The sequence below is a fragment of the Chrysemys picta genome, chromosome 6, assembly GCF_011386835.1.
Source record: "Chrysemys picta bellii isolate R12L10 chromosome 6, ASM1138683v2, whole genome shotgun sequence".
NCBI classification, from domain to species: Eukaryota; Metazoa; Chordata; order Testudines; family Emydidae; genus Chrysemys; species Chrysemys picta.
Genome location: NC_088796.1, coordinates 6,202,217 through 6,228,265, shown reverse-complemented (window position 1 = coordinate 6,228,265; position 26,049 = coordinate 6,202,217). Strand labels below are relative to the sequence as shown.

The window sequence follows — 26,049 nt, the reverse complement described above, 5'->3', positions numbered from 1 at the left end:
GCGGATGCTGGCTGTGCACTGGGCACGCAGACACCAAGAGAAGGATCCCCATGTGCAATAGCATTTGCTGTCTCCCAATCTCCACCTTGTCTTTTTAGGCAATAAGCTCTGTGGGGTAGGGACTGTCTCATTATCTGCATGCTCAGCAACCAGAACCATCGGGCCATGATCTCAGCTGTAGGAGCTATGGTAATAAATAATAAATTATCGTGCATGCCAAGCACTTCTGCCAACCAGGTGATTTTTGCTCAATTCTAGTAGAGCAAATTCTAACTTGGATTTCACCAGCTAGCTGTATTCTGCCTCTGACATCACCATTTTCAGTAAGGATTCCACAGTTACGATTTAACTGACAATGTTGCTGCTGATGCATAAGGCAGACTAGAATCCAGTCCATTCCCCCATGGCTAAGAGAAATCATCATCATCATAAAAGCTTTATTGGCGCAGTGAGTGGATATGACTCAAAAAACCCCACAGGGAGCAGCTATGTGGCCGGAGACGTTTTCCTGAGCAGAGCCACCTTGTTAGAGTGGATTTCCACGCTTCTGCTGGCTTAAATCACCTCATTAAATGTTCTGTGTTGTCTTTGTGGTGTGCAGTTATGTAAATTTCTAAATCATACGCTAATTAGCGCACAAACAATTTCATAAATTCCATAATGGGACCAAAAGGAAGTTTATAACTAGCCAGGCTGCGCTCACTTCCTCAGACTGCAAATTAAAAGCTAAATATTGAGATTGTATTTTAGATAGGTGGTACTACAAAGCTTTTAGATTTCTAGCCACAGCTCTGACATTTTTCTTTCAGATGGTAGTGTCTCAAACGTCTTGGAGCCCTCTTCTCCCCTTCCTTATCACTGCTGAGAACTCCATCCGGTCTGTCTCACAAAATTAGCACATCTTTTGTCCCTGGCATCCCCCTTTATCCACATCCAGATTCTTGCCCAGTCCTGTCCCTGAGTCTTCTATATAATCTAAAATCCAGCACTACCTCTCTCTCCCTATCTATAAAATGCAGCCCTTGACTGGGTCTGGGGCTTAACTACTTCAACCTCCTCATAGTCTGGACTCTCTCCATCCCGTGTCCCCTCCCTCTAATTCATCCTTCCCTCCCTGAATCCATCTGGTATTTCTAAGGCATCAGTCACCTTGGCCATTAAGAACCAAACCCTCTCACTTGCTTGTCCATAGCTTCCTCATTAAGTTCTAACTCCTCGCCCTTGTTGTCAGGGCTGGCATAACTCCACCCCAGCCTACACCTCTCTCTGATCCTTCCCTGTGCTCCTCTGTGTCTTCTCTCCTAATAGCTCTCACGGGTTCCTTCTCCTGCCCTCGAGTTCTCACCTTCGTTCCTGCTGTCCTAGACACAGGGAAAGGGTTTCCTTCTTTTTATCTCTTCCACCCAATTCCTTCTTAAAAAAACAACGGTGCAGGGAAGACTTCTCCTGGATCCTAACCACCTGAAAAGGTCTCGGCTCTTCTGAGGCCCAAACCCTTGCCCTGGACAGTGCATTTCTCCTAATTCCCTTTAAGCTCTCTGGAGTAAAGACCTTAGCTGCCAAATGGTTATGTGTGTGTCATGGCTAGGGAACGAGCAGGGGTTAGCGTTGGGCATGAGCTGAAGGCCCACTGACCAGGAGCCAATTACCTGGAATCAGGACATATTGGAATGGCAGGAGATCAGAATTGAGAGACAAACTGGAGGACAGGGTGTGACATTGCCCAGGGCACAATTTGGACTGGGGAACAGCTGTGTCCCCTCAGTTCTGACACTTGGGGTGCCTTCTACACTGCTTCGCTGTGAGAGCAACCACTCCTGGTCTGCTCTCACACAGCCTGCACCATGTAAATTACTCTCAGCTATCATGTATGAGTGCTATGGCCAGCCACTCTTGGATTACATGGCAGAGCAACACACCAGTAAATTCCCCGTCCCAGAAATGTGCATCTTGTACTGCCCAGCCCTCTGCTGGACAACACAAACTCATCTGAAGACCGTCATTTTATTAACAGAAAGTGATTTTCACAAATCCTGTTATCTCAAATGGAGTTTCCCAAACATTTCAATCTAAGCACACTGTTTTAGATAAAACAATAACACACATTTATTAACTACAGATAGATGTTAAGTGATTACAAGTAATGAGGCATATAAGTCAGAATTGAATACAAATAAATAAAAACATAACTAATACCTAACTTAACAAGCTAAGTGATTTCAAAGCACAAGTCTCTCTCCCCACGTTTTAGCAGTCTGACTGGCTGAATTCCTGTCTGCCAGGATCCCTCCCCAGTCCAGTGATGCTTCCTTTGTCCTTCAAGTGTTGCTGACGCCATGAGTAGAGGTGAAAGGAGAGATCTTTTGTGGGCATCTGTTCCCCTTACCTATAGTTCTCTTTTTTCTTTAAAAATCACCTCCAGCTGAGGTTCAGGAGACAGAAGGTCCAGGGGAACAGGAACCTCCAGCTGTTTCTTTTACATTTCTTGCCAAAATGTAGATTTCTCACTCACACCCTTTTTCCTGCTGAAGAATGGCCACTTAACCAGGTGATGGTCCATTTGATTTTCTTGACACCTGGCTCAGGCAACCGTTTCCCCTTTGTCTTTGAGGAACTGGTTTGTGCCAGCTTTTTTAAACTTGGAACATGTCTCAGTTATGTTATACAGTAGAATCTTATAACTTTACATACAATGTTGCCACACATATTTTACCAGGACAATAATGATCAGCAAATTACGAGTTTTCAAATGATAACTCACTAGGCTTACTTTGTACAAAATGTATCATAGTCTTGTAAAAGGAATGCAGACTGTCATACAGGGATCAAGAGTTAGTTACCAAAAGTCACATCAGGATACAAGGAGGTCAGGCTTGGGTGATGGAACCAGAGGACAGGAAACAGTTATGAAGGGTCAGGCCGAGTGAGGATGCCAGCTCAGGATTAGAAGCAACCTGACCAGTGGTCCATGGCAGGGTGAAGCCTAGTTGTACAGACAACTTCCTGTTTCCTCCTCTGGCTTAAATAGGGGCTATGACCCAATAAGGAGCCTTGGAGCACTCCCAGAGTGCAGGGATAGGAGTTGTTCCCTGAGTTGGGCTTCATGGACCTCAGTCCCAGCTGGTGTCTGTGAGCTGCTGGCTGGAGGATAGGAGTGTGATGGTTCCCAAGACCACCACGGACCCGGGTTCAAGATCCATAAGTCTAACAGTGTGCTGCAAACTGAGTGATTAAGGTTGATATCTTCCAAGGGAATTAGGCACCTAATTCCCATGGATTATTTTGCAAATCCCAGCCTACAGGACCTCTTAGGTCCTACGCGGCCCATCCCCACTCTTCCAACCCTTGGGGCCAGTGAAGAATGAGTCCAGATAGATCTTCTCTGGTGCTTTATCCAACCTAGTTTTAAGTGGGTCATATGATGGGGCTTCAAGCAGTTCCTAGCAGTGAAGCTGCAATGGACTGTAGAACAGCGTCCGTTGCTGCCTCACTGTTAGGACCTGCTTGAAGACCCATCATATGACAGACCCCCGATCTCCATGCTAAATGCTGCTCCCTTAAACTGCCTGTATCAAATGATGAATTCTACGTTGTGCTATGCCTGGAAATATCACACACTGTGACAGCACACGTCTGGACTTGCCCTATTGTGCTGCATTCCAGACAGCTGCCCTGCTAGAGTACAGTGGGGGGCTATTGACTTTGAATGACTCAACGACTGGCCCGTGCCAATGGAACTATGGTCTCTCTACCAGGGGCCTACAAGAAGGGGTGAGCATGACTGGTGGGCTGGAGCTTCTCAGTCTGAGCTCATGGCCCAGAGACAGGGGCCCTTTTGAAGAGCGAGATTTGGCTCTTTGCAGGGGGCTGACCATTGCCTCATGTAAAAAGGACACGGAGGATGACCCCTGCCCAGCCTGAAATGCTGACAAATTACAGGCTCATAAGAAAGGGGTGAGCTTGACCCAGGGGATGGGGCATCTCAGGACTATGAGTTAAGTTACTACGGTTAAGAAAATCCCTTTGCTGAGCCTGTGTTTCTTGCTATCCTGCGACATTGTCCCCAAAGGAGTTAAAGTAGGAGCCCAGGGGGCCCACTGCATAGGCGAAACTCTAGGGGGGAGCGTATGTAAACAACTGTGAGGCTGCGAGGGTCTCAGACACTGTTTTCAGGTCTAAGTCTGCTGGATGGTAAAGTCCCACATCCCAAGGAAGAGCTCAGGCGAGAGATCAGAGCCCAGCAGTGTTCGCTAGAGTCTCAGAGCTAGAAACAGGGACTAGACTTTACCCAGATCCACCTAGTTTGGAAGCATGTGGGACCACAGATTGGGTCCGCTCACAACAGAATGGTGACCGTGCTGTGGGACAGTGGGCCAATTTCATGGCACTCTAAATAATTCCTCTCCCTCCTTGATATTCATGCCCTTCTATTAACTGCAGTCATACCTCCCTTTCTGTGTGTTTTCTCTCCTGCAGCTCCTCATGCGGGCAGGGGACCGGACTCGATGATCTCTCGAGGTCCCTTCCAGTCCTATAATCTATGAATCTATGAATCTATGCTTGGGAGGAGCACCCCGTAAACCTCTGTAAAATTAACTCATCATCCTTCTTCAAAGCCCTCCTCTAAACTCTTCTTTTCCATGATGTCCACAGAAAACTTGACAATGGTTAGGCTGTTGATGTGCTGAGAACACTGCCTGTCACGGAGCCCAATATTGTCTCATTGTTCCCTTGCACTCCCTCACTGGTCGTCTGTATCCATTTGTCTCCTCTTGTTCTATACATAGATTGTGAGCTCTTTGGAACAGCATCTGTCCTGTTGTTCTGTGTTTGTACGGCACCTGGACTGGCACTCCTAGGCACTATGGTGATACAAATTAATAATAATTAGTTGGACGCTGTTGAATAGAGGAGAAAGAATACGGCAGTATACTTGGTTTCGGTTATCTCAATCAAAAGAAATGCCTACTTATGGCCCATGATCTCACCAGAAGGGATGGCATTGCTGTATAAGTATCAGGTTTGAAATACCTAGATCCCCACCGGAGCCATGGGTTCAAAAGATGGGAGATACGGCTTTGCCACTCCTCCTTCTGAAGAAGACACCCAGAGCTCCATTAAACCATGTGAGACTTCTTCAGGATAAGACCTTAAAAAGTATCTCATCTATGTGGATATTAAAAACTTCATGGCGCTTTCCACAAGATCACACGATTGCCTTGGTATTCATAACCAACATTTCCCCTCCTGTCACCGTTGTACAGAGCCAATTATTGCGGAGTGCTGATTACACCCCAGAAGTGGTTGTAGTTCAGTGCTGCTGTGTGTGCTTCACTTGTCAAGCCCGTCAGGATGCTATGGGAATTATCTACTCCCAGATGTATTTCTGAAATCTCCCACAGCACTATTATCTTGGTGCATTTTCATAGCTTATTTAATAGTCTCCCCAAATTTAGGTCAATACTCTCCTCGCATCGGATATCACTGTCTTGGGGGAATGCTAGCCCTTACTAGGATGTGGGATGGGGCAGAGGGACAGCCAGCCAGGAGCCACTTGCTAGAGGGGATCCAACAGAGTCAGAAAAAAGCCTACACAGCCTTGCATTGCAACCTGCAAGGATCAGGCTCTAACAGATCAGGGAGTGACCTCCATAGCTAAGAGCTGTCTACTGAAAACACAATCATCAAACACCTTGCATTCATTCCTGAGGACTGTAAAGCAGTGTCCTCAGAAGTTAGTACGTTATAAGGGACAAGGTCTCACCAAAATAGCTAAATCATATACCATTTAGGGTTGTGTAAATACTGACCAACAGTTGGAGGTTGTCTTGTAAGTGGATAGGGAATTCGATTGTAGGTCAGAGTATTCGGTATGATGTGCTCTCCTGAGTCCTTCCTACTTAGAAGGCTGACCAACAATTTCTGCAATAGCTACGCTTCCTGGGCAGCCCAAGGTAGAGCATACAGCCTTCTTTCCATGAAGTGACAAAGGCATGGACTGCCTTTGCATCACAGAGGACAGGATGCAACTGATAGGCTAGCTGAAGACATTTCTGGCCACTGGTCCTCTCTGGGAATGTAGAAGCAGAGATGAGCCCAGCAGGACCCAGAGACGAGTGACAACTGACAACCCATGAACAAAGCTCTTTGATTGAGGGCATTTTCACTGCCCCCTGCCAGTAAGCATCACCTCCACCTTCTTTGGTGTAACACACTGGCTAAGCATGTTGTGTCCCGCCTCTAATGGCTGGCCCACATGTCAGATAAATCTTATGCTACTATCAGCTAATGGAGTTATTCCTTAGCTCTAATGCCAGAGGCCTGTGCGTTTGGAGATGAAGGTCCCAAATTCAATCCCATGACAGAGGCTGTTCTGCTTGGGTAAGCCTAAACCAGCTATTTTACAGGTACCTAACCTAACTACGTACTAGGACAGCAATGGCATCAGGGCTTGCTGAGGAGAGACAGAGCTAGGTGTCATCAGCATACTGCCGACATTTCAGTCCATAGCCTCCCGCCGTCTCCCACAGTGATGTCACAAACCCGTTGAAGAGGGTGATAAGATTGGTCCCTGTGGGACAATACAAAAACAAGAGCTCTTGGGGAAGAACTGTGGGGCACTTTGTCCTTTTCTGGGATCTCTGAAAGAAAAAATGAACCAAGCTTCCCTACTGGACTTGCCCACGCTGTTAGGGCCCACAGATAAGTGGGCAGCACCTCATCATCAATGGTGTTGAAGGTTACCAAAATATCTAACAATGGAGAGTCCTGACCCATGCTGGACAAAACAAAGGAAAAGATAATGCAATAAATGAAGCTCTGAAAGATTAAATGAAAAAAAAAAAGGCAGATAATTTATTAAATTAAAACCTCACACACATATATAAATATATGCTTGGGTTTAAGACAGGATTCACCAAGTAGAACCAGAGAGGCTAGGAAGTAGAATGAAAGCGTGATTGTTTACAGATCCTCTGCTTACAGAGTGTGCAAGAGAGATGACCACACAAACACAGCAGGTGTTGGCAATACAAGTCATTCAGGTAGAAACACAAAGTCAAGGCATGGAGAGTAACCTTAGTAGGAGATGTGTTACCCCACAAGCTTCCTGTAAGACACCGCCTTATGTGATGCTGAAGCGTATTATCTGGGAGACTCTGGACAAAATCTAGGGCTGGAGTATCTCCCCAGAGGGGGCTAATATAGGAGTTTAAACTTAAAAGGACACTGTCGTGCGATTGCTTTTGCTAGTTTAATTTTTGCATTTCCTCTATTGTTTTAGCAGATGGAAAATAATTCCCCTCCCCACCCCAACTACTGATTTTGTCCTTTTCTATTTGACAACAATTGATTTTCTTCCAAGGCTATAAATGTTTTAATAACTAACTTTTTAGTGCCTTGTGGCAAAATATATTTGCTTGCATTGACTGCTAACCCTATTCTTAGTCTGCTGCTGCTAACTACAGCAATAGAGCCAACTGAAGACGGTTTGTTTCTTTAGGATCTACCAAATTAGTAGCCTCTCCGGGTTCATGTTTACTGGAGGTCTTTCCCAACAAGATAATTTTAAACCTCTTCATTCCAGAATTCTTTGCTAAAACATGCTTCATGTATAGCTCCTACGGATGAAGAGGTGGTCATGTCTGAGGCCCCAACCTTGGCAATGTCCATTTAAAATACCATTATTACCAAAATACAGATTCAAGACAAAAACACCATCAGAGTTAAAATAATTAACAGACAAAAAGGATAATTAAAAATCTGAGTGTGGTTAAATATTGGCACCCATGAAGCTCTAGAGAGCACAATGCTCATTGCAGAATTCCGGAATGTGTACGCCAAGGCACCTTTCAAATGTCATGTTTGCTGTTAGTGTTTGTTAAAAAAGGCAATTACAGTTACAGTCAATCTGGAGAAGAACAGAAATTGAAGGTGTTCGGTCTAGACCCAGACCAGAAATTGAAGGCTCGCATTTGGTCTGGACCCAGAGAAGCATTTCTTTTACAAAAGCCAAATCTTTAAAAAAAAATCCAAACCCATGTCCTATTGTCTATTCCCTCCTTGTTTCTCCCAAATACCAGCTGCCTCTCCTGAACGTTTCCCTTTCTTTCTAAGGCCAAAGCGAACTATGTTAAACTTGATCCCCTGTGCCCAAGGAGCAGAAACATGAAGGACGCTCGAGAAAGACTCCCCCAGACAGTCCAGTGATGGGTCACTTGCCAGGTCTGTGGGACCTTAGGACAGAATTCTCTAGACAAAGCCTGTCCCCAGTGGATTAAGGAGCAGATGCATGTAATGGCAGGATACTGATAGAGACCGTAAATCTCCATAGGAATGGCTGGAGAGAAACAAATGTCTATGGGGACAGTTTCTCACCAGGCTCACTGGTGCAGGAAAACTACTTCTATCTCCTGTTCTTGTACTTTTCCAAAAAGCTTTTAAAATTCAGCTGTGATGCAAGAAAAGGACATCAGCTACTTTGTAAATAACATTAGATCAGAAAAAATTGTCTGGAATAATGTAGGCCGTGGTATTTCCCTCCCCATCACTCTTTTTAGTTCCTCACTGTAGGGGCCCTGTGCTGCTGTTGGCCTTCACAAAATTCCATCTGCCCCACGACGCTGAAAACGCTAATCCGCTGCCACCCAGCCTAGGTAGTTTAACAGGTGGGGCTCCTCAAGAGAAAGGATGCCCACCCCATAATCCCCAGAAATGCCTTGAAAAATAATCAGTCATAAGGTTTCAACTCCTCACACCTTGGTCTCAATGAATACATGTTCCACACGCTGTACGGTGTGCATGTGTCAGCCAGAGAACAGCTTGGGCCTCATCGCCAAGTCTTGCCAGCTCCACTGAGGGACAGGGTGGCACTGGGGATTGGTGCATGCACAAGTGCATGGGAGGCAGACAACAGCAGTGCATCAGGGACAAGTCCAGGGGCTCGCCACCATGGAGGTATGGAGCAGGAGCCTGGAAGACCAGTCACAAAAGACTGAAAAAGCAGTACTGGTCCATATACCAGAGGTTGGAAACAAATAGCCTAGAACGTGTCTGTACCGCTGTGATTCTGACTTTCTCTAGCTGCACTTTTATTGTGTGAAAGGAATATTTCAGCTTCATCTTTCTAGGAACACATGCCAGTGGCTACAATGTTACAATAAAATATGAACACTGCATTGTGCAGAAAATGTCCATTCATCCTGTAATCTGCAGTCATTTTTACCAATTCTGCACACTTCTTTAAATAACCAAGTGCATGAAGTAGATGGGAGTGCGTTTAAATAAACTGAAATAGATAGAGCATTAATAATTAAAGCCGGCAGGGAAACGTGCATTACGAGCTGCTAGTAGAAATAATTACGGATTTGTCTTATTTACAATGGAACCTGGAAACGGTATCAAAATAGTGCAAGTTAGTGAAAATGCCTTAAGACTGTTCTTACTCTATAACTACTATATATCTCATTTTGAAGAGCACATCAAATACAGTTTGGACCTGTACATTGCCTGGTTGTATGAGATATTTAAGGAGTTGGCAATAGGGTTCCCAGCATATACACTATGTCAAATAGCACTGATTTAAGGAAGACTATTTTCAAACAGATGCACAGTGCATTAACCCTGCAACATCCATTAATGTTATTAGACGTTATTCAGCTGAGCTGAGTATATGCTCCCTAAAATCTCAGCACGGTAAATATCAGAATGCTGAAGGCAATGGTAGATCACAGAATCATTGGAAATAATATTCAAGTGCTTGTACCTTTGTAACATTGTTAGGTTTTAAACAGGCTGCTTTTTAATTAGAAATAATCTAATTGAAATGCAGTGGTTCTTCTGTGTTCTGCAGCTCTTGCAAACTGCTTTATAGCTAAAAAAATCGATAATGAAATATACTTCTCATATGAGGGCTGGCTAAGCTATGGCTTCAATCGACTCCAAAATGTTGTGGATTTAATTATATTTTAGAATAATTGCTTGGCACAAGAAAAGTTTACCCCAAATTTACTAACACCTTCTGATTGGACTGTTCAAAAAGAAAAAAAAAATGTTATTCTCGCAGCATGATTACTAAATTCTAAGTGAAAGAGGAAGCTACTGTACGAACTCCTTGGCGAGGAGGGAGACAATCATTTGTCAATCAAATAATTTAAAAGTGATACTGGGATTAACAAATCCCAGAGCAGAAACAGGAACAAGGTCCTAAAAATCCTACAGAAGGGCTGCAGAGTAGTGAGCCTCATCAAATGAAGAAAATATCCTCCAGGATCCGGCTCTCCTCGAGCTCCTCCATTTCGCTTCGGGTACCATGCGGGCCTTGGCACCATGCAGGTTTTCTGGGGCTCCCATTCCGAGTGGCGTGGGGTTTCTTCCAGTCGTAAGCCTCTCCGGAGCGGTGTCCTGGGGCAGCGACTGGACTCATTGCTTCAACCAACTCAATAAGGGAGGCCTCATACCTGGAGGAAAACACCATGAAAATGCAGTCCTATTAAACACCAGAGCATCAAACACGATTTGGAATGAACACTCCTAACTCCGTCATCCCGACTAGAGCGAAACCTGTGCAATAGTGCCCATCGTGACGGGAGGGATCACAGCATTGCAACTGCTGCTAAGGTGAGCTCCAATGGGGAGGCAGTGAAGGAGAGGCAAAGCTTTAGTGGCCCCTTTATTTTGAGAGTACTTTCTTTTAATTTGTCAGTCTCGCCAGGTTTCCTATTGAATTGGACAGCGTCTCATTTACAGCTCAGAGATTCAGGACAGAACAGCTCACAGACATGACAGTTCAACAAGTGACTCATAAACATGCGGCACTTGCCTGAATAGGCTCTGCCCTTGATTTAGGCTCCTAGGGATTTGAAAACAGCAGGCACCTTTATTCTTCGTGCTACAAAACACACGTGCTTCTTATAAATGTCTATGCAATATATGGAATCTGTGTGTAACTGAAGGAATATAATCCAGACAAAGTATCACCAAATCAACAGCTCAGGCATCAAGAGAGAAGGCAAAGATGCTAAACATTACTCAAGCTGTCCTTTAAGTGTTCAGTACAGATGCGGAGGAGGTTTACAAGCCTACACGTGCAGTAACATACACAGAGTACTGGCAATTACTCTAGGCCGCTTAGACAGAGCCTTCCTATTAATATTCACACAGATCAGACCTGAGCTACATGCCAGTGTGGGACTGATCATTACATTATATTTTCTACTCTTATGTGTCCAGTTTTAAATGTTTCAAGCAATACAGCTTCCACCACTTCCCATGGGAGGCCATTCCCCAGTTTAGGAAATCTCTCTGAGGAAGTTTGCCTGATTTCCTGCCTAAGCATCCCTCTCCCTCAGTTCCATCTTGTTATGTTTCCCTGTTCCAGCCTAAGTAATACCTTTCCCCCTGCGTGTTTAAACTATTCAAATAATAATGCATACAATTACTAATAATCTGCGCACACAGAGACTTCCCCGTGCAGGCACTCAAAGCACTTCACAAAGGTAAGACATTAGCTGGGCCCGGTGTATTTCATACTTGTGGAATCTGCCACAGAATTCACCCCTTGCTCTTGAACTGCGACCCTGAGCCTAACCTGGATTCCTTCTAAATTATGTTTCTCGTCATTAGTGTGGGGGGAAATCCTTTAAAATATAACTCTAGCGTAATCGAACAATGATGCCTTCCTGAGTGTGCAAGCAGTCTGAAACAACAGTGCCAGGAACTGCCTCTGTCCTCAATGGAGTGTCAATTCTGAAAACTAGGGGAGAGAATTTACATTTCACCATCGATCATTTTAGCAGAAATAGCCCTGACATGCTTGTGCTCACTTGTCTCCCATGCTAGTCAGCCTCCAGCCGCCCAACAGCACCGTCTACAATGTGCACAAAGGTCTCCTACAGGCTGAAGACTGAAAATGTGGGAAGAGAGCATACAATACATGGAATTTAATATCCAAACAAACAACACAGATCCTATGGCAGTGGGCTGCATTATTCATCACTTTATTTGATCCAATATTAACATCCACTTTCAAATTTAAATGAAGCTACTGCAAGCTCTTCCAGTCTGCTCCAGAAACCCAGGGGCCTTGCTGCAGAATTTAGGTCCCTCTTGCAACATACCACATGGAGAATTGTATAGATGGGACCCTGAGGCACAGATAAGCTAAGTGACTTGCCCAAGTTCATCAAATAAAGTAGCAGCATGTCAGGGGTCTGAACCACAAGACTATGCTGCCTAACCTAAATTACTTCTCAGCCGAGTTGTAATTTTGTACATGGTACACAAAGCAACTGTCAAAGATCTAACCTTTACCCAATTACCCCCACAGTGGGCAATTGTGGATTCTAATGACAACCTTAGTTCTTTCAAGCTTTTGCTGCATTGGTAAGTCAATTCTTTCAGCTCCTCCAATCACTGTTATTGTTCCCTCCGATTTGCTGTCCACTATCACTCCTAGGTCAATCTAGCTCACCACTACCGCATTGCAACTCCATTACTGCATTATTCCCTCTAACTGAGATTACATTCTTTCCCCCTAGCTTGCATTTTTTGTGAATTTCCTGCCTGTGTTTGCAGCCTTTCCAGGTCCCTCAGCCAACAGAGCCACAGATAAGCAGTTCAAATAAAATAAACAAGACAGAATTCTATTGAACTCGACCATTTGAATGGCTAACCCTTCTATACGATGACATATTATAAGTATTCTGGCCAAGACTTTCAGAAGTTAACGTTGATTTTGGGTGTCCACCTTGAGAGACTTTAAAAGGGGCTTGATTTTCTGTACGTGCTGAGCATCAGCCCTCTGAAAATTGAGCCCCTCTACGGCATCTCAACATGGACACCCAAAGTCCCACCTTAAAAGTTGGTCCCACAACTTTACAAAGATGAAATATGGAATGTGGAATGCTTGGACCAGACACATTTATATACATTCCGTGCACCAAAAAGAAACTCAGCTCTCACACATACTGGTTTCATTAGCCACACCTAAACCTCTCTACTAGATTCATCTAGCCTAACATACAAATGCTTATCTCCCTGCCTGCGGCTCGATCATAAAATTTCAATTTCTCCAGCAGCCACATTCAATCACAGATTAGGTTGGGGGATGGGGAGAGACGACACAAACCAGAAAGTGTGTTTGCAATGAACATGCAGCCTCCAGTGTTCAGCAGCACCTTGGAGCTAATTTCTTCTGCAAGTTTATCTAACTTTTACAGCATTTCTGCTATCGGGAAGGCTAAATGATTTGGCAGATTACAAGAGCAGCAAATAGCAAAGATTATTTAAAAGACCAGGCATTGTAAATCAGTCTATTTGACACCACAGTTATATATGCAATAAAGCGAACAAACTCTGCTAACGGAGCATTATCTGATAAAGAGAACGCTCCTTGCAGGTATTTAGTGTTTAATCCCATGAAAATAGTTTGCCCTGATTTGTCTAGGTGACATCAGACAGCAGCTGGCTGGAGGCAACGGAGTTGATCCAGCATGCCTTGAACCTCACAAAGGCAATTTTCTCAACATTTATTGGTATCCGAATATTTAAAGGGACACTGCCAACATGTTCAGCCCCTAAAATATACCTTCTTCTAAAGAAAGCATGTATGTCCGTGGTACGCACTCATTAAAAATAAATAAAAATAGAGTTCATTCCTATTTATACGGCACTGCAGACTTGCATGACACTGCTGTAAGGCAGGGGCACAGTTGTTGGAAATGTGTACTTAGAGAGTAATTACCAATGGTTCACAATCAAGCTGGGAGGGCATATTGAGTGGGGTCCTGCACGGATCTGTCCTGGGTCTGATTCTATTCAATATCTTCATAAGTGATTTGGATAATGGCATAGAGAGTACACTTATGAAGTCTGCAAATGATACCAAGCTGGGAGGAGTTGCAAGTGCTTTGGAGGATAGGATTAGAATTCAAAATGATCTTGACAAACTGGAGAAATGGCCTGAAATAAATAGGAGGAAATTCAATAAGGACAAATGCAAAGTATTACACTTGGGAAGGAGAAATCAATTTTACACATACAAAATGGGAAATGGCTTCCTAGGATGGACTGCAGAAAAGGATCAGGGGTCATAAGTGGATCACAAACTCTAAAACCTCAACTGGAGTATTGTGTCCCGTTCTGGGCACCACACTTCAGGAAAGATGTGGACAAATTGGAGAAAGTCCAGAGGAGAGCAACAAAAATGATTAAAGGTCTAGAAAACATAAGCTAGGAGGAAAGATTGAAAAAAACTGGGTTTGGTTAGTCTGGAGAAGAGAAGACTGATGGGGGATATGATGATAGTCTTCAAGTACATAAAAGGTTGCCATAAAGAAGAGGGAGATAAATTCTTCTCCTTAACCACTGAGGATAGGACAAGAAGTAATGGGCTTAAATTGCAGGAAGAAAGATTTAGATTAGACATTAGGAAAAAATTTGTAACTGTAAAGGTAATTAAGCTCTGGAATAAATTGCCTAGGGAGGTTGTGGAATCTCCATCATTGGAGGTTTTTAAGAGCAGGTTAGACAAACACCTGCCAGGGATGGTCTAGATAATACTTAGTCCTGGATCAGGTGACCTGTTGAGGTCCCTTCCAGTCCTACATTTCTATGATTCCATTTGTCAACAGCTGCAAGATCGAGTGCTCAAAACTCAGGAAACTTCAGTCTTCACTTGCCAAAAGATGCACATCCTTATGGAGCGAATTAATAGAAAAGAGTTTCCATTTAACAAGGGGAAAAATTCACACATGCAACATGAAATGGCCGCAGGGCCTTAGCAGTCTTAACCTGGAATTTCCTGACTTCTGGGTGTTTGACTGAGCAACCAAAGTGCTGCATCAGTGTTTTGCACAGAATTTTCTATGGGGTACCCCCCACACACAGAAAGAAAGAAAATGTTGGGGGTGGAGGGCAGGAGTCAGACTTGCAAGGCTTCTCATTGCCCTTTTAAAGTCAGCATGAACTCAGGCTTCTTATTTGCCACAATCACCTTCTTTTGGAAGCCCTGACTGACTGTGTTATGGAGTCATGCTGTAGAACAGTCTCCTTTCTCAGCCTGAGTTTGACACTTCCCCATGGACATTTTTCCATCCCTAACCTCTGTCAGCCTAAAAATGTGCGTATTTCATCATGCTAGAAGAGAATTTGCGAGAAAGTGTTAGATTGATCAGACCAGCAGCATAAGGACCATGGATCTTGGAAAAAATAGTGCTTTTCACTTTTGGAAAGTTATTCGGGTGTTTGTCTGTTCATAACTAGCTACTTTAACATTGCTTATTCTGTCTGATAACTACTGCACAGACCTAGTTTTATATTTTGTTGTCCTAAATCTTTAGTTATTTGGGGCCTGGTTTTCATGGAATTGGGAGTCAGTGGGAGTTGCAAGTCCTCAACACATCTGAAAACCGGGCCATAATTTCTTCTCAACAAATCTCTTAACCATTGGAAGCCTGAGATTGTTATAAGCTCCACAAACTCTATGCAGGAGAGAGAGCACACGGGATTGGAGTGCAGGGCTCTAAGCAGCGGGAGAAAAAGAGAGGATGTGACCTAGGAAAGAGTCCAGCTGTAGGTGAACTTTGACATAGATATTATCGGGCTCTGTGTTATAGAGTTTCTCATGGGCTCTCCAGCTCCTACACAGTTTATCAGCTCTGCACATTAAAGACAAAGGGTAAAACTTCAAAAGCACCTAAACAACTAAGGCACCTGAGTCGTGTAGACACTTTTGAAAATTTTACCCAACACTTTTTTCTTAAGTTTTAAGTTTTAATTAAATATTAAGGGTCTGGGGGAGTTTATAACCACCAAAGGTGGAGGAGATTCTTAGCCCATCACTGAGGAGACAAGAAACAACAATAAATTAATATGATTCTTAACATCGTAAATTAAATGTTCACATTTTAAATGAAAGAAGAAAATACTCCAAAAATAAAATAGTCTGAGTGTCAAAAGGGAAGTACAACCACCCCATCACCTCCACTCCCCTCAGCTTACTGGTCAGCTAGACTTTCATACCCAGAACACGGGGAAAGTGTTTTATTTCACTTCATGCTTCAAACGTGAATCAGCAGGAACAATCTGGGATTCGCACAGCTGAAATGTACTCAAATGTGATTGCTGGTCTCGGAACAATAGGTTTGTACATTCACAGTACAGAGTCTGAGAAATCACTACGCAGTGATTATACAAACTTTTGTATTCTCACTAATAAAAGCTGCTGTCCAATCAGAGTACAGGGAATTACACACTATGGAGTTACTGAGAAATGCCATGGTGATGCAAAATTGACACCCAGAACCAATATGAATGCAGGAAACTGTGTATTGGAGGAGGGGAAAAAACCCAGTAGTTATGGAGTTGTAACTGTACTGCATCGTTCCACTCTGATTGGCTGAAACATTAAATACATTTAGATTATGGAATATGACATTGCATTTTGAAATATGTAACATTTCATGTACACAGTACAATATATAAAGTACACATTTAGCTGTATTCTGTTTTTGTATTGCACTGTACAGTTGAACTAATAAAATCATTTGCTCCTGTCTGCAGAAAACAGCACAATCCCAAACAAATTTGATATTTGCCAGAGTCAGTAAAAATTTCCCTACTCGGCAAAATAACTAGATTGATTAGAGTCATAAACACTCGGGCAGTGAGATATATGTATATTTCCTTAAACAAGCAGTGTCACATATTATTTGATCATCGTGTTCAGAGATATCTTTTCATTTACAGTCCCTGAAAATTTATTCTTTGACCATAAATGTCTAGAAAACACACAGCGCCTTTTCTACAAGGTGATGACATTTCAACAAAGCACACCAGCAATATGGCATCAGAGATTAGTAGCTGTACAGGTTTACTTTTATGTAACTGCATGTATCCAATGATATAAAAAGTTTATTTTCATATTTCTGCTTGAATTCTCAACATAAGCCTCCAAGTTATTTACTAACGTTACATGAATTGCCTTTGGATTAGAGTAGGTTTTGAAGCTTGGAGGCACAATATTATACTACTACTTTGTACTTCTAAGCACGATCCATCTCCAAGCTCTTTACAAACACTAACTACAGCTACTAATACTCCAGGAAGGTGAGGGGCCCATTTCACAGAAAGGGAAACTAAAGTTTAAACAAGTTAACTACAAATGCCTATGGTTATACAGCAAATATCAGTTCCATAGGAGTGCAAACAAAAGCCACCTCCTTGGTGGGAAAAAGAATAGAGACAGATGTTCAACAGTCCAAGCAATCAACTCTCCAACCCTACTGTCAGAGGTGATGGCAGCTAAGGGCGTATATCTTCACTGCAGAGTCAGCCCAGATGATTGGCACCCTTGTCTGATCACCAAGGGTACGTCTATACTTACCTCCGGGTTCGGCAGTAAGCAATCAATCTTTCTGGGATCGATTTATCGCGTCTTGTCTAGACGCGATAAATCGATCCCGGAAGTGCTCGCCGTCGACACCGGTACTCCTGTTCCGCGAGAGGAGTACGCGGAGTCGACGGGGGAGCCTGCCTGCCGCGTGTGGACCCGCGGTAAGTACCTTATAGTTCGAACTAAGATACTTCGACTTCAGCTATGTTATTCACGTAGCTGAAGTTGCATATCTTAGTTCGAACTGGGGGGTTAGTGTGGACCAGCCCCAAGTTAGCCTAGCTGGGGTGCAAGCTGCTACATTGCAAAGCCTCACCTGAGTTACTGGTGCTGCACGTCCTCAAGGGTGTCCCTAGTCTTCTGGGGGTCTATCTGATGGTGCTTTGGGCTGCTGTCAGCTGAGTCACTCTGATTCTTTCCCAGTGGATTGTGGGAGAGCTTCTGTCTTTCTGGGCACATGGGGGAATTATGGAAGGCATTGGAGGACTATCAGAGTGGTTTAGCCTGTGTCCTCACTGCAAAAAGTGCAGCTTACCAGTCTGAGTGAAAGCAGAACTCAGGCTTAAATTGTCCCCCCATCCCAAAGCCAGGCCAGCTAACCTGGTATTGAGCGCATCACTGACTCGCTGAGACATCTGTGTGCATATGGATGGAAGAGTCAGGGACACCATGTAGGTAAGAGCCCAGAAAACCCAGCAGTGAAGATATACCGAAAGAGGACAAGAGCAGGTTTAGGGGAGCTTGCCATTTTGGTTTGACTCAATGGCTGAAGAACCACGCAAACAACAATGGGAAAAACAAATGTGAAAGCAGGATGTTAAAACTTCAGGGATTTAAACAAATTAGAAACAAGGCAGGCTCTGCGATCCCTAGGCATCCCTATCTGCTGATTCCCAGGATTCTGAAACTGGAGACAAGCACGTGTACGATTTTGGTCTACGGACTGACAGGCCAAGGCGGTGAAAAAAAGGATTGTAGGCAGAGGGAAAGTACTGGTTTCTATGGAACTTCTTGAGTGACTCCATATCTTTTACGTCTGGATAGTCAGAGCCACTCCCCAGACGCTCCACTCATTGCAGGAGTCAGGAAGATGAGACACTCGACAATGCAATTTTTATTTAACCTGACATCAGCTTTGGTAGTGTAGGGTGCTGGTACCCACTGTATATGTTCCAAATACATGTCAGTGTATTTTAGCTCTCGAGCTAAATGATCAGGCTGCAGAATATTTTCTATGTAATTAACAAAAGATCTGAGCCTTTTATTTAAAATACATCACACCATTGATTTGCATAGTGTCCTTAGTGGGAGCATCCCAGCGTGCTGTAAAACCAACACCTACATACTAGAAAGCTTACAATATCAGAGACGTTTCATGATACTCTCTAAGGCAGTGTTCATACAATCACAAGGAAGAGACCTGTTAGATCATCCAGACATCTCCCTGCCCATGGAGAACTGTTCCCTACAGTATGCTTCCTAGAACTTGCCCCAAGCAGTGGGGCTCTCGCTATTTTGCTTAGGAGGCCATTCCAGGGCCAAATACCTCTCAGCCTATCATGACTGTTATTATTTATGTAGATGTTAGTAGAGCACCTAGAGGCCCCGATCAGGATTGGGGACTCAGTGTACAAACATTTATAAGAGTTTACAGCCTAATTAGACAAGTCAGACAAAGTGGGGGGGGGGGGGAGAGGGTGGATGTGACACAGAAGCAGAGTGATCAGAGTTGTGTGGGGTAAACACCATGTTAGTTCCATGAGTTTTTCCTTTTCAATTTGTGGGAAGGGAAAGGTGTTTTTCTGTGTACACACACATTGCATGCACACACTCTGTCGGAGTTTTTCCTTATAGGCAGCTTAAGTCGAAGCAAAAGTTTTCCCTTTCTTAACTTCACTCCGTTACTCATAGTTACAGATCCTTGTGCAATACTTAGAAATTCATCTCCTTCTCTAGTGTTACACCCTTCAAATATTTGAATATTATGTTCCCCCCACCAACCTAAGCCATCACTTATCCAAGCTAGACATATTTTAATCTTTTCTCATAAATCAATCCCTCAAGCCTAGTGATACTTTTTTATTGCTCTTCTCTGAGCTTCCTCTAGTTTGTCAATATCTTTCTGGTAACATGGCACCCAGAACTGAACACAATGTTCCCCAGGTATGGTCACACCAGAGCTGTTAGGAGGACAATCTGCTCTGTGCTATATGATGAAATGTCTTTGCAGCCCAAAATTGCACTGGTCTTTTTTGTAGCCATCACCTCACTCTGCAAAACCCTAATTTGCATCTATTAATACATCTGAGCATAATACATCATTGTATGCCATAAAACCTGACACGCAACTCCAACAGACACACTAGCTCACATTCAGTGGGGTCGCTGGCAATAACAATCCCATCAGAGACAACAGTTCTTTGCAGGATCGGGCATGGAGTAGGGAAGGAGGAAATAGACTTTTATAATAGTGTCATGCCCTTGGCTAACCGAACTGGCCATGCTTGGCACATTTATCATGCTGAAGGGTTTGCCCCCATAAATAGGAGTGTTGAAGAGACCTTGATCCTGAAACTGGCTGAGTGGTGTTGGTATGTTCCTGGCCCACTGCAGACAGAACAGTATCAGTGCAATAAAGGACAAAGGGCTCAACACAATGTCCCAAAGATCTCTGCCCTAGGTCCGGGCTGATTAGTCTCATTTTTCTTGGTGCTCAGCACCAGTTCACCTAAGGAAGCATCCAAATTTGCTGTCATTACTGAAAGTGTTTGCTACCACTTCCCCTTGTGTAACAAACAGCCCGTTGTTATTTTCACTTAACCACGAAAGAGCACTGCCTCTCCTCCCTATCGCCCTGAATGTCCTCCCTCCCCTTTCTCTGCTTTTTACTTCCTTGCTCCTATGACTCAACTCCTCCCATCTCCTGCTCACCTAGGGTGACCAGATGTCTCGATTTTATAGGAACGGTCCCGATTTTTGGGTCTTTTTCTTATATAGGCTCCTATTACCCTCCACCCCCCGTCCCGATTTTTCACATTTGCTGTCTGGTCACCCTATGCTCACCCCAGCCCTCATTCTAAAACATAAAAACAAACCAGACAAAAAACGGCGGGACTTACATGGAATTTACATGGATACCCCGTTTTCATACTGGGCTTCACCATTCATTGTTCCAAATGAGACTAAGCCACCGTTGTCTTTTCTACATCTCATCTATTCCTTCATCCCCTCTTTATTTCTCTCATTTTCCATTCCCTTCCACCCTTAAAGACTCATTCTCACCAATCTTTTGCTTTTACAACCTTACCCCAACCAGTCATTCCCACCTGTCAATCTCTATCTCACGAAGCCATTAAGAAATATATTTTTAAGAGAAGAAAGAAATGTTTAGAAAAAATAAGAACTGAGCAGACACAGCAGGGGCAGAAGCTCCAATGATCACTCATGATTTTACACATGTAACCCTTTCTCCATTCCCCTGTCCTGTCCTATGTTTTTGGCTTCTCTTTTCATAGTCCCCTCTCTCTTTTGAGTACCAATCTTTTTGGGAAAAGCAACAGAGGGTCCTGTGGCACCTTTAAGACTAACAGAAGTATTGGGAGCATAAGCTTTCGTGGGTAAGAACCTCACTTCTTCAGATGCAAATAATGGAAATTTCCAGAGGCAGGTATAAATCAGTATGGACATAACGAGGTTAGTTCAATCAGGGAGGGTGAGGTGCTCTGCTAGCAGTTGAGGTGTGAACATCAAAGGAGGAGAAACTGCTTCTGTAGTTGGATAGCCATTCACAGTCTTTGTTTAATCCTGATCTGATGGTGTCAAATTTGCAAATGAACTGGAGCTCAGCAGTTTCTCTTTGGAGTCTGGTCCTGAAGTTTTTTTGCTGTAAGATGGCTACCTTTACATCTGCTATTGTGTGGCCAGGGAGGTTGAAGTGTTCTCCTACAGGTTTTTGTATATTGCCATTCCTGATATCTGACTTGAGCCCATTTATCCTCTTGCGTAGTGACTGTCCAGTTTGGCCAATGTACATAGCAGAGGGGCATTGCTGGCACATGATGGCATATATAACGTTGGTGGACATGCAGGTGAATGAGCCGGTGATGTTGTAGCTGATCTGGTTAGGTCCTGTGATGGTGTTGCTGGTGTAGATATGTGGGCAGAGTTGACATCGAGGTTTGTTGTATGGGTTGGTTCCTGAGTTAGAGTTGTTATGGTGCGGTGCGTGGTTGCTGGTGAGAATATGCTTAAGGTTGGCAGGTTGTCTGTGGGCGAGGACTGGCCTGCCTCCCAAGGTCTGTGAAAGTGAGGGATCATTGTCCAGGATGGGTTGTAGATCACTGATGATGCGTTGGAGAGGTTTAAGCTGAGGACTGTAGGTGATGGCCAGTGGAGTTCTGTTGGTTTCTTTTTTGGGCCTGTCTTGTAGCAGGAGGTTTCTGGGTACACGTCTGGCTCTGTTGATTTGTTTCTTTATTTCCTTGTGTGGGTATCGTAGTTTTGAGAATGCTTGGTGAAGATCTTGTAGGTGTTGGTCTCTGTCTGAGGGGTTGGAGCAGATGCGGTTGTACCTCAGCGCTTGGCTGTAGACGATGGATCGTGTGGTGTGTCCGGGGTGGAAGCTGGAGGCATGAAGGTAGGCGTAGCAGTCGGTGGGTTTTCGGTATAGGGTGGTGTTAATGTGGCCATCGCTTATTTGTACTGTGGTGTCTAGGAAGTGGACCTCCCCTGTAGATTGGTCCAGGCTGAGGTTGATAGTGGGGTGGAAGCTGTTGAAATCATGGTGGAATTCTTCCAGGGTCTCCTTCCCATGGGTCCAGATGATGAAGATGTCATCAATGTAGCGTAGGTAGAGAAGGGGCGTGAGTGGACGAGAGCTGAGGAAGCGTTGTTCCAGGTCAGCCATAAAAATGTTGGCATATTGTGGGGCCATGCGGGTGCCCATAGTGGTGCCACTGGTCTGGAGGTATATATTGTCACCAAATTTAAATAATTGTGCGTGAGGATAAAGTCACAGAGCTCAGCAACAAGTTGTGCTGTGTCATCATCAGGGATACTGTTCCTGACAGCTTGTATTCCATCTGTGTGTGGGATGTTTGTGTAGAGAGCCTCTACATCCAGAGTGGCTAGGATGGTGTTTTCTGGGAGGTCACCAATGCATTGTAGTTTTCTCAGGAAGTCAGTGGTGTCACGGAGATAGCTGGGAGTGCTGGTGGCGTAGGATCTGAGTAGGGAGTCCACATATCCAGACAGTCCTTCAGTGAGAGTGCCAATGCCCGAGATGATGGGGCATCCAGGATTTCCAGGTTTGTGGATCTTGGGTAGTAGATAGAATAACCCCGGTCGGGGCTCTAAGGGTATGTTGATTTGTTCCTGTGTTAGTGTAGGGAGTGTCCTGAGTAGATGGTGCAGTTTCTTAGTGTATTTCTCAGTGGGATCTGAGGAAAGTGGCCTGTAGAATTTGGTATTGGAGAGTTGTCTGGCAGCCTCCTTCTGGTAGTCAGACCTGTTCATGATGACAACAGCACCTCCTTTATCAGCCCCCAATCTTTTTGGGGGCAGGGGCAGTCTTTTACTTGTCTGAACAGTGCCTACAACTTTATGGATGCTAAATAAAAATAACCTCAGCATCACATTTTAAAAGGTTTGATACAGGTTACAAAGCATTAGCTAACATTTTCCAAATGTGCATGCTTAATGGGCACTTAAATAAGAACAGCCTGATTTTCAGAGGTGCTGGGCACATGCAGTACCCATTGACTTCAATCATCATTTCCATGGATTAACACGCTGCCTTTCTTCACAAGTTCACGGCAAATTCTTAGCCAGCCATAGAAATAATAAATCAGCTTTTTGCTTCAACAGGTACAGTAATCGGAAGATCTGTGCAGTCTTAGGTCAAGCACTAATAATGGTTTTATGATTCCAAAGTTTCCTACCTTGTCATTTAGTCACTGAACTGTGAGCCTTCACTGAATTTCTAACCATTGTGGGCAAGAAATGCTATTAGCTGGGCAAGATTTAAGACCTCATTATACAGAGATGCAAGATCTGGATGCAGATCTTAAATAGACATAGGGTGATGTCCTGGCACACTGAAGTCAATGGGAGCTTTGACATTGACTTCAGTGGAGCCAGGATTCCCCCTATTATGTCTTAATTTTCTGCCTTAGGGTGAATAAGTATTGCAGCCTTTCTACCTTTTTATACCAGCACAATTGAAAATGAAGCCTCATCTCAATGTTTCTTCCCCCTCCACCCCCCCGCAATGAAATATTTTATATATAGTGTAATGGAACACCTAAACTAACACCAACTCCTACCAGTGCTTTACAGTATTCTTCCTCTTGCTGAATAGTTTAATTTCTTCTGCTGTGACTTGGGAGTGTTTTATAGTGGAATCAGGCAGTCAAATCCTTCTGTTCCCTTAATTATCTCTGCCCTGTCAGCTACATCACTGAAAAACAAGTTACGATTAAACAATTCAGATACCCATAAACACTAGGCTGCAATAATATAATGTCCTGTGTTCCTGGCTTTATGGAAAGAGCTGTTTCAGGGAGGTTTAAAAAAATTTAAATAAGCCCAGCACTTTTAAATGTCTGAAAATCTAAACCTATCTTAACTATTCTTCAATATCTTAATCATTCTGTGGAATCATGATCTGGTATAATGGCCATTTTAAGTGAAAGGTTTGCTGCTCTGCACAGTTGCTACTTCCTATTAATTGTGAATTAAAGTATAATTTAGCATGGCTGTATGCCAGCATGACAAGTAAAATTTGCAGACACTAACTCCGGTTGAATAGGGGGAAAAGCACTTAAAGATGCCTTCAAGTAATAGAAAGTCACTCACCAAGCTGTACTTTAAAACTAATAGCAGAGCTTCAAGTTGACAAACTGACATGGATTAAGAACAGAACTGTTGAAACAAAAAGAAAAGTGCCTACTTTCTAAATCTTACAGGGCAAAAGTGATGCTTGGTTATCATTCTGTTTATTAGCATGCACTTTGGAGAATTCGGGGCAGGTCTGGATACACACTCAGTCCATTTTATGCTGCACGTTACTGAAAACACTTTCGGCATAAATAATTATATAAATGCTTTGTCTGAAACTTAAGATTCCAAGATGCCACATGGTTTTCAACTTTATGGCTGCTTGGTCTTTAGAACAGAAATAGACAATGGATGGATGAATTTGGCAACCCTGATAAGAACCCATCACTTAGAATTACACGCTGGAGGTAAGAGTGAACATCTTCTAGCTTCATATCCATGGAACTGCGTGGCCAGTCACGCTGGCTGGAAACCCCATGCTTACGTTAGCAGTCAGCTGTCATAGAAGGGGGCAAGAAAGGGCAGAGGAGTGGGAAGAGTGCTCACTTGGATGCTGGAAAGACCTTGATATAAAATAAAAGTATGCAGTCAAAAAACGAATGCTCTGGTATTTTCAATTAAAGGGCTGGGCACCTCTCAGATGGAATTTGGGGCATGAGAGGAGACTCACAAACAGAAGACATGGTGAGGAACCAACAAGAAACAATGTGTTCGAAGTTTTGAGGAATTACTGTATGGAGTGTAGTAGTAAGCAAAGAGTACTAAGAATGTTCCTATACTGCTTTTTGATAAACCCATTTTCTGATCGCATGTGTCATTCACCCCAGCATTTCTCCCTATTTTTCACTAGTGTCACTTCATTGTTGTTACTGGAGTTATACTAGGATGAAACTAGAGCAATGCAGTGGAGAATAAGGCCCCGTGTGTCTATATTGTATTTTCTGGGCTAGATGGCCCCATCCTGCATGGAGCAGAGTGCCTTCAACTTCCACTGAAGTGACAAATGCTCTGCACTTTGCTAGATAGGGCCCTTAGATTGTATGTTCCTTGTGATGCTACATCTCACTGATGGTGGATCTGATATGCGCTTCAGGCTTAATTACACTTTTTAAAAATGATTAATTTACCCAGGAAAGCTCAGCTCAGACAGCAGCTGCTTTTCAGTCAGATCCCATCCCCCACTCTTCTACTCACCTTCCAGTGGGCTGAGAGGGGCACAAGGACTTCCATGTGACTTACCAAAAGAAACCATACTTGTTTAATTGCTTGGATTGGAACAGAGAATTTTCCTACTTGCCAGCTCTTTACTTGATCTTAGTGCCTCCAGCAGTTTTCCCTTAGCGCAAGTGTCTGAACTAAGCTAATGCCCACTGGAGACCATGGGGCCTGGAGCTGTGGCAGTGAACACAAACCCCCTAGAGGAACAGCATTCTGTTATGTAAGTTCTGACAAACTCCCAGATGTGTACTCTATTATACAGGACTATGGACTAAAGGCAGTTCCATTCTTCTCCATTTGGCCTGCAGCTGTCTGGGGTAATGTTTAAATTAACTGAGAGTTCATACCTCGAAGAGAAGGATATATATGATTCAGCAGAAGCTACTGAGGTAGAACAATAGCCATAGAAATAAACCAGGTACCACCAACACAGTGTAAGACAGCGTGTTAGACAGGAGTCAAAGGGGGACACAACAGGGCTAGCGAGGAGTCACATTGTGAGCATGAGAACTCACGATAGGGCAAAACAGGTCAGCAGACTTGACATGGCATTAGAAGGCACCCTTCGAACAAGCCAGCAGTAAAGCCTGGAGTGTAGGGTT

At 43.7% G+C, this 26,049-nt stretch overlaps 1 protein-coding gene across 6 annotated transcripts in view; it reads right to left on the bottom strand.

Annotated features, from left to right (window-relative positions):
• KIAA1328 (KIAA1328 ortholog) overlaps positions 1-26,049 on the bottom strand; it is a 262,488-nt gene that overhangs the window by 6,093 nt on the left and 230,346 nt on the right. For 3 of the 6 annotated variants that reach the window (XR_006174509.2, XM_008166361.4, XM_008166362.4), the window contains one exon: positions 6,836-10,457. The exons of 1 other annotated variant lie outside the window; for it this stretch is intronic. Coding sequence is in view for 3 of the 5 variants with exons in the window: in XM_008166361.4 (XP_008164583.2) it covers positions 10,244-10,457 (214 nt within the window). In the remaining 2 variants the exon portion in view is untranslated. Of the gene's footprint in view, positions 1-2,081; positions 4,863-6,835; positions 10,458-26,049 lie in introns of those variants that run through there. 2 more of the 6 variants (XR_010602080.1, XM_065598670.1) reach the window with 1 other exon arrangement.